The 15,930-nt window shown below is 42.7% G+C and overlaps 2 protein-coding genes across 4 annotated transcripts in view; one reads left to right on the forward strand and one right to left on the reverse strand.

Moving 5' to 3' along the window:
• The first annotated feature begins 399 nt into the window (after window positions 1–399).
• LOC107093887 (DNA-binding protein inhibitor ID-1-like) lies at window positions 400–1,438 on the forward strand. The gene is made up of 2 exons (XM_015389210.1): window positions 400–858; window positions 1,008–1,438. Exons 1-2 carry the CDS (start codon window positions 403–405, stop codon window positions 1,041–1,043), a joined length of 492 nt encoding a protein of 163 aa, XP_015244696.1. The 5' UTR covers window positions 400–402; the 3' UTR covers window positions 1,044–1,438.
• A 4,050-nt stretch (window positions 1,439–5,488) lies between these two features.
• LOC107093901 (nuclear receptor coactivator 3-like) overlaps window positions 5,489–15,930 on the reverse strand; it is a 39,768-nt gene continuing 29,326 nt past the window's right edge. For 2 of the 3 annotated variants that reach the window (XM_015389230.1, XM_015389231.1), the window contains exons 7-24: window positions 15,722–15,896; window positions 15,433–15,627; window positions 15,110–15,196; window positions 14,861–15,004; window positions 12,823–12,970; window positions 12,211–12,737; window positions 11,175–12,106; window positions 10,970–11,093; window positions 10,480–10,719; window positions 10,150–10,356; window positions 9,900–10,017; window positions 9,620–9,791; window positions 8,342–8,704; window positions 8,121–8,231; window positions 7,810–8,032; window positions 7,533–7,725; window positions 7,220–7,418; window positions 5,489–6,706 (exon numbers count right to left, since the gene is read on the reverse strand). In XM_015389230.1, the coding sequence (XP_015244716.1) occupies window positions 6,695–6,706; window positions 7,220–7,418; window positions 7,533–7,725; window positions 7,810–8,032; window positions 8,121–8,231; window positions 8,342–8,704; window positions 9,620–9,791; window positions 9,900–10,017; window positions 10,150–10,356; window positions 10,480–10,719; window positions 10,970–11,093; window positions 11,175–12,106; window positions 12,211–12,737; window positions 12,823–12,970; window positions 14,861–15,004; window positions 15,110–15,196; window positions 15,433–15,627; window positions 15,722–15,896 (4,170 nt within the window). In that variant the 3' untranslated portion in view covers window positions 5,489–6,694. Of the gene's footprint in view, window positions 6,707–7,219; window positions 7,419–7,532; window positions 7,726–7,809; window positions 8,033–8,120; window positions 8,235–8,341; window positions 8,705–9,619; window positions 9,792–9,899; window positions 10,018–10,149; window positions 10,357–10,479; window positions 10,720–10,969; window positions 11,094–11,174; window positions 12,107–12,210; window positions 12,738–12,822; window positions 12,971–14,860; window positions 15,005–15,109; window positions 15,197–15,432; window positions 15,628–15,721; window positions 15,897–15,930 lie in introns of all 3 variants that reach the window. The other variant, XM_015389229.1, reaches the window with a different exon arrangement.

Genomic DNA, 15,930 nt, shown 5'->3' on the forward strand with positions numbered 1-15,930 from the left:
GCAGGACCTTCAACAATTGTCAAAGGCAAATCTGGGGCACTGCGGTGGCCTAATTGCCATTAACCATTCATCCTATTCACTCCATCCCATCCCACACACATTCTCTCAGCGCATGGCCCAGCATTCACCACCCATTGACTGTCCCCAGGCAATCCACACCTGCAGAGTCCCCAAGCCGTGGACAGCTGGATTCCCACATATTACCCATAAAAGACACACATTTGTTTCCATTTGTAACGCCATCCCTCAAACAGATTGTAAATTCCGATAACCAGCCGAGCGCAGGCATTGGCTGACAGGGATGCTTTAGACCGCCTCTGATTGGCTGTCCTCCTTCAAACAGAACCGCTCCGACACGCCCCCCGACCGGCTGCTTTCCTATAAAATCAAGGAGGCTTCCCCATGTGGACGTTGCGAACTGTCAACACAGACTTGTCGACATCTCTAAGAAAGGAGGAGAAGCCTACCGTATCTATCAAAGCCTCAGCATCTGTGGAAGCTAAAGACAAGATGAAGGTTGTCGGATCTACCTGCGCCCTGAAGAGCAAGGTCGGCGGAGAGATCGGCCTCTCCGAGCAGAGCTTGGCCATCTCCAAGTGCAAGATCCCGCTGCTGGACGAGCAGATGAGCGTATTCCTGCAGGACATGAACAGCTGCTACAGCAAGCTGAAAGAGCTGGTGCCCACCCTGCCCACCAACAAGAAGGCGAGCAAGGTGGAGATTCTGCAGCACGTCATCGATTACATCTGGGACCTGCAGGTCGAACTGGATGAGCCGGAGAAGAGCCGCCAGCAGCACGCCGTCCCACGCACGCCGCTGACCACGCTGAACGCAGAGCTCGCCAGCATCTCAGTGGAGGTAAATATCATAGATTAAAGCGTTTCCTAAAACGAGAATGCACGTGCGTAAAGTTGCCAAACCTGTGCGTAAATGCGCAGCCTTTACGCGTAGAACATCTGTGACCAACATGCACTGACCAGCTCCTTTTTTTTTCTTTCCTTCTGTAGAATGGCTGCTCAGAAGAGAGGATAATGTGCCGTTAAGAGTTGATTGAGCATCATCTCCATCACCATGGAAGCCTGCGCCAGAGGAGAACCAACAAGGCGAACCAAGAGGGACTTCTGGACCACATCGAAATCTAGCGCCTTGAACTGTATCGGGATGTTTCAAAACTCCCAGAATCAAATGCTAGAAAACCAGACTGGGAATCCTCCGGTCGCTGCGGACTCTTGTCACTCAGCTCTCGATTCATCCGAGGGCTCAGAGAGCGGTGGTGTTCAGATCTAGACTGGGTTAGTCAGGGGGACCAAGACTAAAGTTCAGAGCGACTAACGTCGGCTTGTTGCTTGTAGAGTTTCTGAAAAACAACAACTTGTGATTCTGCCATGCTCTTTTGTATTTTGTAAATCCTATAAAGAATTCCAAACATTTTGTAAAAGAAGAAAAAATAATTTCTCAGATTCCTGAGTGACAAACTGTATTGTATATTACAATGCCACAGTATGTGAAGATATTGTTTTCTTACAATGTACTTTATTTGCGTTTTTATTAAAACAAGAACACTATTTTTTGAACATGAAACCTTTGTCTTGTTTGTTTCTGACTGAGAAATACTACAGCAGGATGAATTCATGACCTCCAGATTTATTTACATAATTTCACTTTTTGCTGCTTAAGAGGTGTGATTTTACACAGGTCTGAATGTTTTATTACTTCAGAATGAAAACAGGCCACTAAACTTCACACAATTGCCAGAAAGTGTTCCCATTCATGGTTAGATAAAGCTTATATGGGGCCCTGATGACTTTGATTTGGGGCCCCACTTTTACCCATCACCAAAACCCTAATATCTATCTGATATATTCTAAGCTTGAAAATTTATGTACAGGTAACATGTCTAATTTAACTGTTTATCATGGAGCTGTGATGAGATGTTTAAACTGACCATAACAGTCACTCTGAAAAAAATGATGCAACCACTTTTGGCATTTACTTAATCATATTTAGTTACTTTAACACAATTGTTTTAAGTCCTACCCTGCTAACATAAAACTGTGTTAAGGTAACTAAGATTAACTATATGCCAAAAGCAGTTTGCATTATATTTTTCACTTTTAAAAATTTTATAGGAGGCAAAAAATGTACCGCTTTTTTTTTATCTGGCAGTTTTTTTTTTTCAATGCCCAGCACTGAAATGCAGATGCAGGAGTCAGATGCATATTTAATTGGTTAATTGATTACTGGTTTGCAGTAATGATAGAAAAATAAACAAAATACTTCCTGTTTTCATGATTAAAACAAAACCTTTCTAGATAATATCTCTTGTTAAAAGGTAGGATCATTCTACAGTGATGTTCTAAATAAACCCCTGCCTCAGGATTTCAGATTATCATTGATTAAAAATATATCTTTCTCTTTGGGCCTTCTTCACAGGTAGCCTAACATCCAGCAGCTGGTGGTAAACATAATGGCTCATATCCATGTAGTTAAATTGCTCATTTGCCTCTCTGTGGGCCATTAGTGTATCACATTACAAGCGGAAACCTCAATAAATAAAGATGTAGTCCAACCTTAAAGCAAAACTATTTCGGTTTAATATTCAACAGGAATGAAAAAAAAAAGGTTAATGAGGAAAGAAGAAAAAAAACTAACAAATAATTTGAATGTTCTGTTCCTATATGTTATCGCGTAAATCTGCAGCTCTGTTTCGGCCACTCTTTCAGCGGTTAGGGGGAAAAAATAAAAAAAGGCGTTTTGGCGAGGCGATTCGCTCTAAGATTTATTCTGTCTCCCTGGTGCAATGTTTTTCCCATTTCCCTGCGGTGCGATGCGCACAGCTGCAGCCCCGCCGCGGCCAGTGTGTGATTGTGTTTGTGTGATAGCTTTGTGCCAAGGGCAGGGGAGGGCGGCGGGGCCCAGACTGAGCGGCGCCTCGGCACACCTGGGGAAGTTCAGGTTAAATAGCTCCACATTCCTCAACACACAGCTGATTGAAACATTAACAAACAGTAATCCGCGGGCCAGGCCGCAGATGGGCTGGGAATCACGCCAAAGACAAGGAGAGGGAGGAGAGAGAGATTCCCACAGTACACTCATACTCCATAAGTTACCTATTAATATACACAGAGAGAAAGCAGAAAATGCTCTTGTTTCATTTCAGGAGCTGTCTGGCTCTGTGTGGAGTTACTTAACACATACAAGATCTTTATTGGCTTCTATCAAACTGCTCCTGATTCTGCTATTCAGCAAATATTTAATAATCTGCAACATAAACCAGATGTAAATGATCATTGTGTAATCCGATTAAGCCCACTGTGTTGGTCTCTGTCATCTTTTATATTCTTTTATCAATATATACAATCAGAGCTCTGCTGTGGTTGAGATTCTTCATATGACAATTATGTATTTTTCTTTTAATCCTTAAATATACAGAAGCGGATGGATCCTTGTATCGTCTCGTTTGGCTCCCTCTAGTGACGTTTTAATGTATTACAACCAGGATCGCAACAATGAAGGAAAAAAACTGTGACAACAGCGCCCTCTTCTGGTTACATGGCAACTTTGCAAACTTGCAGAGATGTAGCTTTTCTACTTTTACATGGAATCATAGAAAATATATGGAAACAATTTAGAGCTCATTCTCTTCAATCGTTCCTTATAATTAATATTGTTTAATCCAAACGTTTGCTGCTTCATCAGAAGAAAATGAACAAGATTTTAAAAAACAGTAAATCCGCAATCTATTAGTTAAATAACAGAACCAAAAGTAACCACCGATAAATGGAATAGTGGTTCCTTAAGGTAGAGTAATTTTTAATATGATTTCAATTTTCTTTATTGGTAGTAAATGTTATATCCTTTAATTTACTGGTCATACTTTTATACTAAACAAATACATTAGCTTTCCCTGTTTTTTGTTTTGGGAACCACTGGATTAGATCAGTTCGCTCATTGACTAATCAATGTTTGGTGAAAAAATGTAATGTAATGTTATTTTCATGTAGACAAAATTTGTAAAAACTAGAGACATTTTCAGATTTGAAAATCTCGAACTGGAAGGACGTTCGTTTGCAGGATTTGCATGCATTGAACGAAAGGTGGACCATCACACCAGTAACCCAAAAAAAAAAAAAAAAAAAAAAATGCAAGCCAATTATTAAAACAGGAGTGTTTACATGTATTGTTTGGTGTAAAGAGGGTAATGCTGTGGTCCAGGAGTGAACACAGCCCTTTAAACTGCTCAAGAAAACACTTCAATAGTTTGCTGAATGTAAATGTTGATATTCTAGCACCTAATTATAAATCAAATTAGAGTTAAAATGAAAAAAAAAAAGAGCTTGATAACAAGACTCAGGGTTCGGATATTTAAAATTACATAAAACAATTTTATAATCAGTTAAAAACAGAACATTAAAATATTTTATTTCCTTTAGTCTAATTTTAGATGTGCATTTTTAACATGGTAACTATGTGCATGTAAAAGCAGATTTTTAGTTGAAGTTTTACATGGGTGATTAAATGGTGAGAATCATTTAAAAAAAGATTACAAGTTAAATTGGCTAACGCATGCAGGTGTTTATTATTATGCTGCTGTAATAAGGGAAAGTAAAAGCATTTTTTTCTTTTAAAAGAATGAGGAATGTTTTTTTTTATATTTACTGATTATGTGTGTTCAGTAATGAATGCAGACTCGAGAACGTTTAAATATAAATTTGTATTTACAACAATATCAACATCAACAGAGAGAAATTTGTCATATACATCCCGTAAAATGTCAGCTTATTCCACCTCCAAACAAAGAAAAACTAAAAATGTGTCTCTTTTGCACTTCATCCAACTCTACAAAGTTCCTTTTCCTTGAAGTAACAAAATCTGGACAGTTGAACAATGCTGCTTCCTGAAAAAATAGAGGAAATATTTGATATGTTTCAAAGTGGATGTCGTTACATTGGTATTTCTTGAACACAGCAAAACATGCTATTTTTTTCCCTGAAGGGAAAACTTCCAGAAAATGAGACGTTTCAGGTTCTATTTGCTCTACCGAGCTGAGCAGTTTCCTCCATTTCCACAACCTTCCTATGTTGTTTTTTTTTCTCCTTTTTTTCTTTTAAACAGATCCATGATATAGACCCATTTACGATTCCAATAATAGATAACACATCTCATAAAAAAAAAAAAAAATGTACATCAGAAACTTCAAACTATACAAAGATGTGGAAAAATATCTTTGGATTGCGCGTGCTGAAAAGGTAGATCCTGCCGGTTTTCTAACAGTCGAAACTAAGGTGGGGGCTCTTTTTGTTCCGTCTCTTCAACCAACTTCCTGCATGACCCCCAAAACGCTAAAGCCGTTTGGTTTATGTTCCAACATTAAAAAAAAAAGGTTAGGTTGTACTATGCCTGAATGACTACCACAAGAAATAAAAAAAATTAAACATTCAATCACCCTCGATGGTCCAACCAAGCCAGGCCAGGGGTCTGTTTTTTCGGACCAACGCAGCAGTTTGACGGGAATGTCATGAGTCAGGCAGGAAGTGAGACACGGCGGGAAAGCGAAACCCGCTGTGGAGGACAATACTAACTAAAACAGTAAAACCTCTAATGGACGTAAACAACACACGGTTTCCGATCAGAGGTGAAACTTGTTGAGTTTGTTCGAGCAGCAAGTTCATTTTTACATTTACTCACAGACTGGTTTTTTAGATTATAAATCAGGCTTTTAATTCATCAAATTTAGGATTGCTCGCCAGAATACTCCAAATCACCCGCCTGGTGGTCCTTCGACAGACTTTAGTCAGAGTTAATGCGTTGTTACAAAACCAGATCAGAGCGTGTACGTGATTTTAGGTGTCACTCTTCAACACGTTAGATACTCCTCCTTTATAAAAAAGTGCCTTGCTAAAAGATGACAAACCTTTAAAAGCATTCAGAAAATGAGAAGAACAGAAACCCAAATGTATTGCAAATTATAAAAAAAAAAAAACAAACCAAATAAGCTTTGACCTATGGGACACAAAAATACAACCAGGTCTCATCTTTCTGTGCAAGAATGGGCCTAAAAAAAAGCAGGTTTGATATATATTTCTCCAATATTTACAATTCATATTCACAGAAGACATATGAGACATCTAATACTGCAGTACCTTTCGTTTCTTAACATGGATTATGATGCTCAGTTACAGTCGAAAGCATAGAGGCAAGAATTATTGCTCGAATCTGCATATTCTTAATAAACTGTGTGCTTATAGCTTTCAATGACTTAAGAATGAGGTGCGTTCAAAGGCTAAGGAAAATAGAAACTAAACATACTGTTGTAAAGGCATTGAATCTCTAGTAAGGCTGTCAAGATGAAGGAATATTGCATCCACCTTTTTCCCTCCAGAAACACATAAGCTACTGGTAAAGTGCAGCCACAGCCAGTTGTACCTTAGTCCAGTTCTGAATGGTGGCTGTGGTGCTGAATACTGCCTGACAGCTTTAGGTTAGCCACTCAAACACAGCTGTGTCGTCTCTGTGCTTCCAAGGCTCCAACGTGGAATGACGCTTTGCACAAAGAAGTGTCTCAGGCCAGTTTCTTTCACTGCAGCACAACGGCCTCTAATCCCACACTGTAGCCACTCTTCTGTCAGATTCTTTTTTGCAGGTAAATATTTACTGTCGTGCGTCCCGATCCGACCTTCCCGACTAGAGGTCCTCAGCAATACTTCTGCAGAGACAGGGCAAGAATTAGATTATTAATCAACCTTCTGTGTCTTAAAGGAAGATTGTCTTCCAAAAACCAAACATAGTTGTACATAGATGTACTTTCAGGCTCTAAGATGGATGTTATATAATAGCTAATACTTTTTTTAAATCCAAGTTCTGTCATTCTGACACAGAACTGCTCCCTGCAAAATCACTTTTCACCACTAGTATTATTCTCCCTTCCTTATTACAATGTGCACAGCATCTGTCTGTGCACCCAGAATCACAATCAATCATTTGCATAGCATCAGTATTGTGGATGTGTAAACAAGTTTGCACCCGTTTTAATTAATGCAGACCTTTTAAACATCAGGCCCCATGTTTTTCGTTTCAAACTCACAAAATGTGATTTTACCTTGGGTCTGTTACAATAGCAACCAAATAAAACACTGAAATCTGTGAATGTAGTGTGACTATATGTCCAGACTGTAGGGTTACACTGCAAATTGGTGTATAGAATCTAAGTTTTATCTACCTGGTCAGGTCCCATTGGGAGTCTGTTCATTCCCATGGGGTTCATGCCCATCTGGCCCTGCATTTGACCGGGCATCTGAGCCATCTGTCCTGCTGCTGAGCCACCGACCGGCCCTGGTCCACTCATCGTGTTGTTCATCATCATGGGTCCAAACTGACCCTGGCTGGCCTGCTGTGGGAACTGTTGCTGAGGATACGGGCTGGAAGACAAAAAAACAAATATATCTATTAGAAACATCTCTCAGGTTATGGCACCTAAAGGAAATTTGAAGAATATTTAAAGGAACCAATTATTGAAGGTTGGGGATACCCACTTATTGCGCTGCATGCCCCCCTGTGGCCAGCCTTTCATGTCTCCAGATGGGTACATGTGTCCACCCTGGGGGTTCCCCTGCCGCACAGCCATCATGGCGTTTTGTGGAGGGCCGCCCATTCGGCCCTGCATCATGTTTCCTGGTGGACTGCTACCAGGAGCCATGAATGTTGTGTCCCCCTGCTGGTTCATTCCTGCAAAAACAGCAGCAATGATGCTGAAACCTGAGAATCAGATAGAAATGCTGCTGAAAGACGTCTCAGCCTCACTCTACTCACCGTAGTTATTTCCATAACTGAAACCTTGCTGTCCGGGCTGATTTATGGGGGGTACTCCCATGGGGCTTTCTATGCCTCCTGGTGCGGTGACATTAGGAGGAGGACTGAAGCCGCCTGCTGCTGCTGCCTGATTCTGCTGCTGCACCAGCATCATCACCCTTTGCCTCCTCAACAGGTTGTCCCTGGTGCGCTGAGCCATCATCTGGGTATTCATAGGACCAGGCTGCAAACAATAATCCAAGCAGTTCCTGGTTCAACCATCAACAAGCCCTGTTCAGTCATTTTTAAATGATAGGGTGTTGACTGCATACCTGACCACTCATCCCTGCTGACTGCATGCCAGGCTGCATGGCTGAGCGCATGGGAGGGCTTGATCCAGGGAAGTTTTCCATTTTCATGCTTTGTCGTGCCTGGTTCATAAACTGCTAAACCAGAAATAAAACAATTAAAAAAACTGAAATCTTTGCAAAATTCAAAGTGAATCAGAATACTATAGAAGAAAATACATGGTGAATATGGGCAGTGTGATCACCTGCTGTCCCTGCAGCCTCTGCTGTAGCTGCAGACGGAGAGGCTTGGTGGCAGTCATCATGCGAGGTCTTTGCATGTTTGCGCGAGGGTTACCCATGACCCCCATGTTTGCCATGCCAGGGAAGCCTCCCGTCTGGCCCATCTGATTCATCATGGGGTTGAAACCTCCGGGAGATTGGCCTTGCATCGCATTACCAGCATAGCCAGGCTGCATTCCCATGGATGGGGGGCCTGGGTAGGCCTGACCGTACACAGATTTTTGGCCCATGGTCATTGAGGAGTCAAGACCTGCAAAGGGCTCTGATGGGAGGCACGGCCCCTGGACTTGATCCGCGCATTGCTGAGGGCCTTCAGGTCCCTGGGCCTGGTGCAAACAAAATCAGATGTTATGTGATCTAAATTTATTGTTTATCTTACCGATAATGATAGCCTACCCAGCAATTTAAGTGCTGTTAACAATGGAGGGAGCTGAGCTAGCAACAGGTAAAAAGAAGCGCAGGGAAAGAAGTACAGTTTTGAAGGTATAGGTTCTCTTTAAATTTATAAAAAACAAATGAAAACTGTGCAGTAAGACAGTTAGCATTGACTGAGCTCCAAGCGCTGCTCAATGTTTACTCATGGCTCTGTCCCAACCTTTGCTTTCACCAGAAATAAATTATTGCTTGGTCAGCCTGAGAGGATCATACCATTGTAAAAAAAAAAAAAAGAGAGGGGTGGAGCCGAGAGGAGAGTTTTTACTATACATAAATTATAATAAATTATTAATAAAGCAATTGTTTACCTTTTTGATGAATGAAAGTTTTTATACCAAAACCAAGAAGTTTGTAACCTGACCCTTAATGTAGAAGAGTTTTATTTGAATTAAATAGATCTATGGTACTTAATGTAAAAAAGAAAAAATGTGAACTTTTATTCACTTTTTGTTTATGAGTATTTTCACCACAGAGATAGTGTTTTATTGCTTCATATACTTTTTACTTTCATATTTAAAAAAAGACCTGAACTATTTGGATTTCTTCATATATTCCTATTACTTATAAAAGAAGCTAAAGCAATAAGTGCACAAACTGCAGAATGTGACTTTTGTTGTCCAATTACCCAATCGTGAGAATGATCAATAGAATAGCACTAAAAAAGCTAATCCAAATTTCAGTCAAGCTTTAGAGGTATAATGAGAAAGAGAAATGATCCAAAATCACAGAAGTCATTAACTTTCTGCTGAATCAATAACTAAAGGGTGTGCTGCTGGAAGATGAATAAGAGTTGCGCATGATCCTACCTGGCCCACAATTTCGGGGATCCCCAGGGCTCGGTCTATCTCTTGCAAAGCGATGACGTCGGCGGTTTTGAGCAAAGAGTCCAGCTGGTCCATAAGTTCATCAGTTGGACCATCATTACCTGGCAGAGTGCCCAGGAGTTCCTCAAGAGGATGCACAAACGTGTCCCTAAGTCAATAGGACAGGATATAAGTAAAGCAATCGGTTTGCACGTGTACAATCAAACCTATGATTAAAAGGGTGTTTTAAAAAAAAATCAGTTCAAAGCCTCAAAATATTCACCTATTTGTACAGTTTGGTTGTCTGTCCATTCCCATGGCCGGGTCAGGCCAAGACGGAGACTGAGGGGGGGGCCCATTTCCACCAAATGGACTCATGGTCATACCACCTTCATTATTACCTGCATAAGTAACAGTTGAAAACAGATGGAAATAATAAAACCATTAAAAAGGAGGATCTATTTAACCAGACTGTATGAACGGCAGCCTTGAACCAAGTGACAAAACGTCAGACGATGAGGGGGAGGACATACCCAGATCCATGAGTTGTTGCTGCAGCATAGATCTGGTGTTTGCAGGGACGCTGTTGGAACGGCTCATCATGGGTACTCCCATTTGGCCAGAACGAGCCATGCCTGGATGTCCCGGTCCGCTCACAGGGTTGCTATTGGGCCTCTGCATCCCCCATTCTCCAGGACCTGCCATTGGAGGGCGCTGATGCATGCCTCTGCCCATGCCTCCTGGTCAACATACATTGAACCATTTAAAAAACAACCATTGCAGCACACACACGGTAGAGGTAGTTTACATTGACTTTTGCATGTTGTCTCATTTCTATGTAAAGAGTTTTGTGTTTAAATTACTTGTTGAATTTCCTCGTGGTGGACAGACACCCATGCCTCCAGGGAAGCCATTGGGCACAGCTCCTGGTCGTATGGAAGGATCCATGCTCTCCTGTTTGACCATAGGTGGACAGGGGATAGTCTGTCTTGTTGCCAGTCCACCTCCTGCTGCCATGTCTCCATCCAGGGGCTTAGCATCCAGGGACAATGCTCTCTGAAAAGGAGCTCGCTGGGCTGGCAGGCTGGAGACTCTTTCCCCATCTGAGAAGCAAACCAAAATCTTCAGTATTCATTGAATCGGACCAACACAGAGAACCTCCAATAGAGCTTCAGCTGTAACTGTAGGTAGTTAAACACACTACTGTATCAAGGGGGCTGAATGCATCTGTATAAAATCCCATTTGGTAAGGAAAAAGTTCAGTGTTTGTGCTGGGTACAGATTTTTTGTTTCTCCACCAATCATTTATAGTGTTTCATGATGCTTCTGATGTATTTAATAAGGATGACTCACCAAGTAAAGTGTCATGCATAGCTCCCTGTTTGCTTCCAGTATCCTTCCCAGCTCTGGAGTCTGGTTCAGGGTAGAATCCAGAGTTGCTCCTTGGATTGCCCAAAATGGTCTCCAGGGTTTCCGTCTGATGACATAAATAATTCATAACAAATGAAGGCTGTTTATTTAAACTAACAATCTACGAAAGACAGAGATGAAGTCCTACCTCATCAGATGGCTCCAGCTTCACCTTTCCATCCATGCTATGAGGGCCTGAGCTGGTGACTCCAATGCCTTTTGTTCCTCTCCTTTCCAAATCCTCCAGCTTTGGCTTTACATCACCACTTTCTTTAGAGTCATCTTTATTGAGGAGGTATTGAAGGAGCGGGCGAGGCTTCTCCTTTTTGGGGCTATGCTGCTCCTTCTTGGCTTCAGATCCCTTTAAGGCAGCCGGACCCGGCTCTGTTGTGCCAGGTTCCAAGCTGCTCTTACCTGTGGCCTCGGCTGTGATGCGGGCCACATCATCAGGCGTGTTCCCATTCTGAAGGAGCTTGTGAAGGATTTTGTGTTTCTCCTGCAGTGATTGGCTCGTGCCTCCTGAGGAAGACACAGTACCGTGACTCCCATTGGTGGAGGAAGACACGCCTGTTGTAGAGGAAGGACTGGTCACTCCTGGGGCGCCATCCTTAGCATCAGAAGTTGACATAGAAGCAGAGCTTAGAGTCTGATTAGGAGGCACCAGCTCATCTGTGGATGTGAGGAGCTGCAGAAGCTTTTTGTTGCACTTGTCAGGGGCCCGTCGGTTGGACTCTCCCGCACCAAGACAAGCCTGGCTGTCCGGCCTGTCAGGAAGCCCCTCAGTGGTCGGGGTGTGTGGATGCTGCTGGGACTGCTGCTCTCCAGCAGCCCCCAATGAGCTGCCCGGGCTCTTGGATTCGGAATATGGTGGGGGGGCCGTTTTAGCCTGATTGGTGGAGTTGATGCTTGGGGAGCTGTCTGGTTTGTGGGGCGGTGGCGATGTGAGAGATGCAGGCATTGGATTACCAACACCTTCACTGATGGCTTGGAGGGCGTTTAAGGAGCTGCTGGAGTAGCTGGATCCTCCTGTCCCACTTCCAGAGTTCCCAGTATGGCTGGGGCCCATAGGAGAGCTCAGAGCTGTGACAAGGAAAAAAAAGAATGTATAAAAATATAATAATGTACATTTTTTCATTCAGATTTAAAGCATTTATTTACAGTTTTAGTGAAAGTTTTAGTGATACCTCCAGGAGAGAAGGGGCTGGCAGCTGTCTTGGGGCTTCCTCGGACTCTGGGCGAACCCATCACATTGTGGGGACCACTGATCCCTGGGCTGGCTTGGGTCGGGCTGGTCATACCCATCCCGTACGCTCCACCGCCATGGAACTGACCCATCTGCTGCTGTTGCTGCTGCATGGCGGGATGGCCCATCAGATTCATCTGGTTGATGGATCCCATTTGGTTCATTGAATTCATCGGATGCATGGGATTGCCTTGATTCATCTGAGCCATGTTGTTCATCTGATGCATGGGGTTCATTTGATGCATGGGGTTCATATGATTCATCTGGTTCATGGGATTCATGCGCCCACCCCCTGAGTAAGGGGGAACTCCTCTCTGTGGCATGTTGCCCTGCTCCATCATGCCGTACCCCCTATTCATGCCCATATTTCCCCCTGGACCCATATTCATCTGCTGGTTGGGATGGTTCACACCCATGTTCTGGGGCCTCAGGGGGCCGCTCTGTGTTCCACGGTAAGCACTATGCTCCCTACAGAGAATAAATAAAGAAAAATTGGATTAAATCAGCACCGGGTGCAATCACGTTTTTCTTTCTAGTGTGAAAGCATTTATACCTCTGCAGCAGATGAGTGGAGAGAAAAGAGAGGGGCTCATTTGTGTTGCGATTCCTACAGAGCTCTGTCCTTGTCTGAGCCGTGACTGGGGTCCCATCAGAGAGAGAGAAGCGGTAGAGAGGCGTCTCCGAGTGTCCGTTATGGAAAGCTAACCCAGAATATAAGAAAAAAGGCTCCATAAATTAGTAACCACAGTACCTAGCGGAGGTCGTCAACCAGCAGACCAACATATTAATAGTTGTGAGTTGATTGTAAAATGAAAGCATTGAGCTGCAAGGATGCTCTCAGTGTTTCACTGTCAATACAATGTGTTTATGGTGAGGTGCAGTGTTATACACCTTTCCCACTGGCCGAAAAACCTGTTTAAAGCTCGCAGACCCACGTTGACCTGGATCAAACGACTCACCGAGTGACCTGGTTTAAAATTGCCTTTATACGGCTCGGCTCTGATCGACAACAGCAGTCAAGGGTTGACCTGCTAATTTACGTGATAAAACTGAGCACAATATATGGATGTCAACACACCGCGCCAGTGGCATCTGATCTATCAAACCAAAACAACTCTAACGCTAACATTCAATAAACATGTGCAGCGCTGGTAGGCGAGATTCAGAGGAACAGAAGAAAGAAACAAGCCAAATGCCAATTTTTTGCGGTTCGACCAGTGTTTAAAAAACTTGTGTTATCCCGCTAATTTGTCGCCACATTTAACACTTTGCATGTAGACCAAATTGTCCAATCAAGGTCTCTGCTAGCAGAGAGCCTTCTTGCATGTAATTACTCCAAAACAAAATCTGCAATTTTAACACAGAAACTCTCACATATTTCTGTTAAGTCTAGCTTCTTCCATGACGGCAGTTTATTTTTTTTAACAAATGTTCCACACTAATGCTTTCCATTTTCTTCCAGGACTTTTCCCTGAACTCTCTGAGGGTTTCTAATAAACCTCGGAGGCGTTCAAAGGCGGGCTGCTCTCATACCAATATTGATCACACAGATGGAGACTCTACCAATTATTTAATGCTGCGTTTTCAGTGGATCTGTTTGAACTTAAACATAAATACTAGTTTTACCCATCGAATTTGTTGAGAAAAGTTAGTCTAACAGAGTTTCAAAATAAACTGTACCAAGGACGCCGTGCAGTGAGAGTAAAGCTCTTCAGTTCCATGCTTTTTGAATTGGGAAAAAATACTAAAACCCTTGATTTTTTAGAGAAATACTTTTACAGACAAACCTATTCTTAAAAGAGAAAATTTTATGTCAAACTAATAATTTTTTATTTTATCAACTTTGATTGATGTCCTGTATACGTTATTGTTTAAGTTGGAAGCAAACAGTGATTTCAAAGGGAGAATGATTCCTTTTCCACTTCCTTGTCCATAGCCCCATTTCCACTACCCCTCTGAAACTGATCTGTGGCGAGTTCGGAATGAGCTCAGATCAGTTAACCGTGCCGATCTCGGTTCCTTACTACCGTTTACACATCACACTAGCATGGTTCCTTGCCTCCTAGTGATGATCTACGGTACTACGTCTCTCTAGGATTGAAGAAGGTAAACAAGCAAATCAACATGGCGGCGCCCGTAACATTCAGGAAGTTTGGTTATAATTGTGATATGTCATTGTTTGTGGAGGTAGTCTAATCAGGGCTTACGGACACAGGAAACAATGAGAGACGTTGAGGTTAATCACACTGCTGAGAAGAATCATTATTGGAAATCATGTGACACGGTACGGAAGCTAGTATTTTTATTAATATCTGAAATGTCATGATTACAGAGGCTGACAGTAAGGAGATGACGCGGTCTGCTAATGCACTCTTTGTTATCTGAGGACCGAGCCAGAACTGAACAGCGCCGAGTACAACTGACGAAGTAGTAACGGTTAAGCTGACAATTCTCTCGGTTACCATGCTCCAACCGATCTCAGTACGTCTTTAAAAGGGTAGCGTAAACAGTGCACATGTTGCTCTTTAAAAAGCGAGATTTAATATTAACAAGAGCTGCTGATTAGGGGCAGAAAGAGCCCAACAACACACCGTCTTGATAGTGCCGTTTGTAGGACCATGGCTGTCCTTCGCTTCTTTGAAGGAACATCTGCATGCAGCGTTTGACCAGGTCCTCCCACCCTGGAAGCATTGTGGTGTGTAGAGAGCTGTGGTGTTCAATCTCAATCAGTTTACCTAAAGCAGAAGATACACAGTTAGCATAGCACAAAGGAAGCATCCTCACCTGTCACTTTATCGCCAACATGTTCAGCTCATGCATGCATCTGTTGCTACACTCACCAGAGAGTTCATGGCGTGTGCTAAATCTCTCAGTCCTTTCAACGGTGGTGATTCGTCTCGCTACACAGATCATACATGACTGTAAATCTGAGAAAAGAAAACAGAGCCAATCAGAATGCACTGTAGAAGAAGCTCAATGGTTAATGTTTTACATAGGGATACAGCTCAATTTAGATGTTATATAAAAAGTACAATGAAAAGAACCCCAAGAATTAAAGAAACAGAAAAGCTGTATAAAAAAATTACATCTAAACCACTGCCTGCAATAATTACCTCTGTAAATGTTAAACGGACAATCGTTCAAAGCTGCGAATTATACTTACCATCTCCCTCCTCCATCATGGCCCGGTGCTGAGTTAGCGCAAAACACTGCATTGTCTCATAACGCTTCACGCCCCCTGGTCTCTCTTCGGACATCCCATGACTCTGACCATGAACCAGGTTCACCAACATACGACAGCTGAACGTTCGACTTCTCTGTTGGGGCACATCTCCACCCCAGGGAGCCCCATTAGGTGCTTTGAGGAGAGAAAAGAAGCAGAGGGAAGCAGGTGAACAGCGATGCTCAGGTCGAATCCCACACTCTGGTCTTTGTGTTGGTATGCGTCTCACCATTAGACTTGGGCAGGTTCTTGTGAAACTCATCTCTGTCGTCATTGTGGATGATGTTGTACACGCTGGTGTTGATCAGCTCCTCCTGCTTGTAGTGCAGGTATTGTTTCACATTGTCGGATACAAACACAATGCTGCCCTCTCGGTTGACCACAAACAGAAAGCCATCCAACGCCTGAGAACAGCAGCAATGAAAACATTCTGATTTT

The sequence above is a fragment of the Cyprinodon variegatus genome, unplaced genomic scaffold, assembly GCF_000732505.1.
Source record: "Cyprinodon variegatus isolate N-32 unplaced genomic scaffold, C_variegatus-1.0 Scaffold452, whole genome shotgun sequence".
Lineage (NCBI taxonomy): Eukaryota > Metazoa > Chordata > Actinopteri > Cyprinodontiformes > Cyprinodontidae > Cyprinodon > Cyprinodon variegatus.

Excerpts from the sequence above, each read along its gene's own strand:
- LOC107093887 (XM_015389210.1), top strand. The coding sequence starts at position 403 with ATGTGGACGTTGCGAACTGTCAACACAGACTTGTCGACATCTCTAAGA. Across the intron at positions 859-1,007 it reads TCGCCAGCATCTCAGTGGAG|AATGGCTGCTCAGAAGAGAG; the intron begins GTAAATATCATA and ends TTCCTTCTGTAG.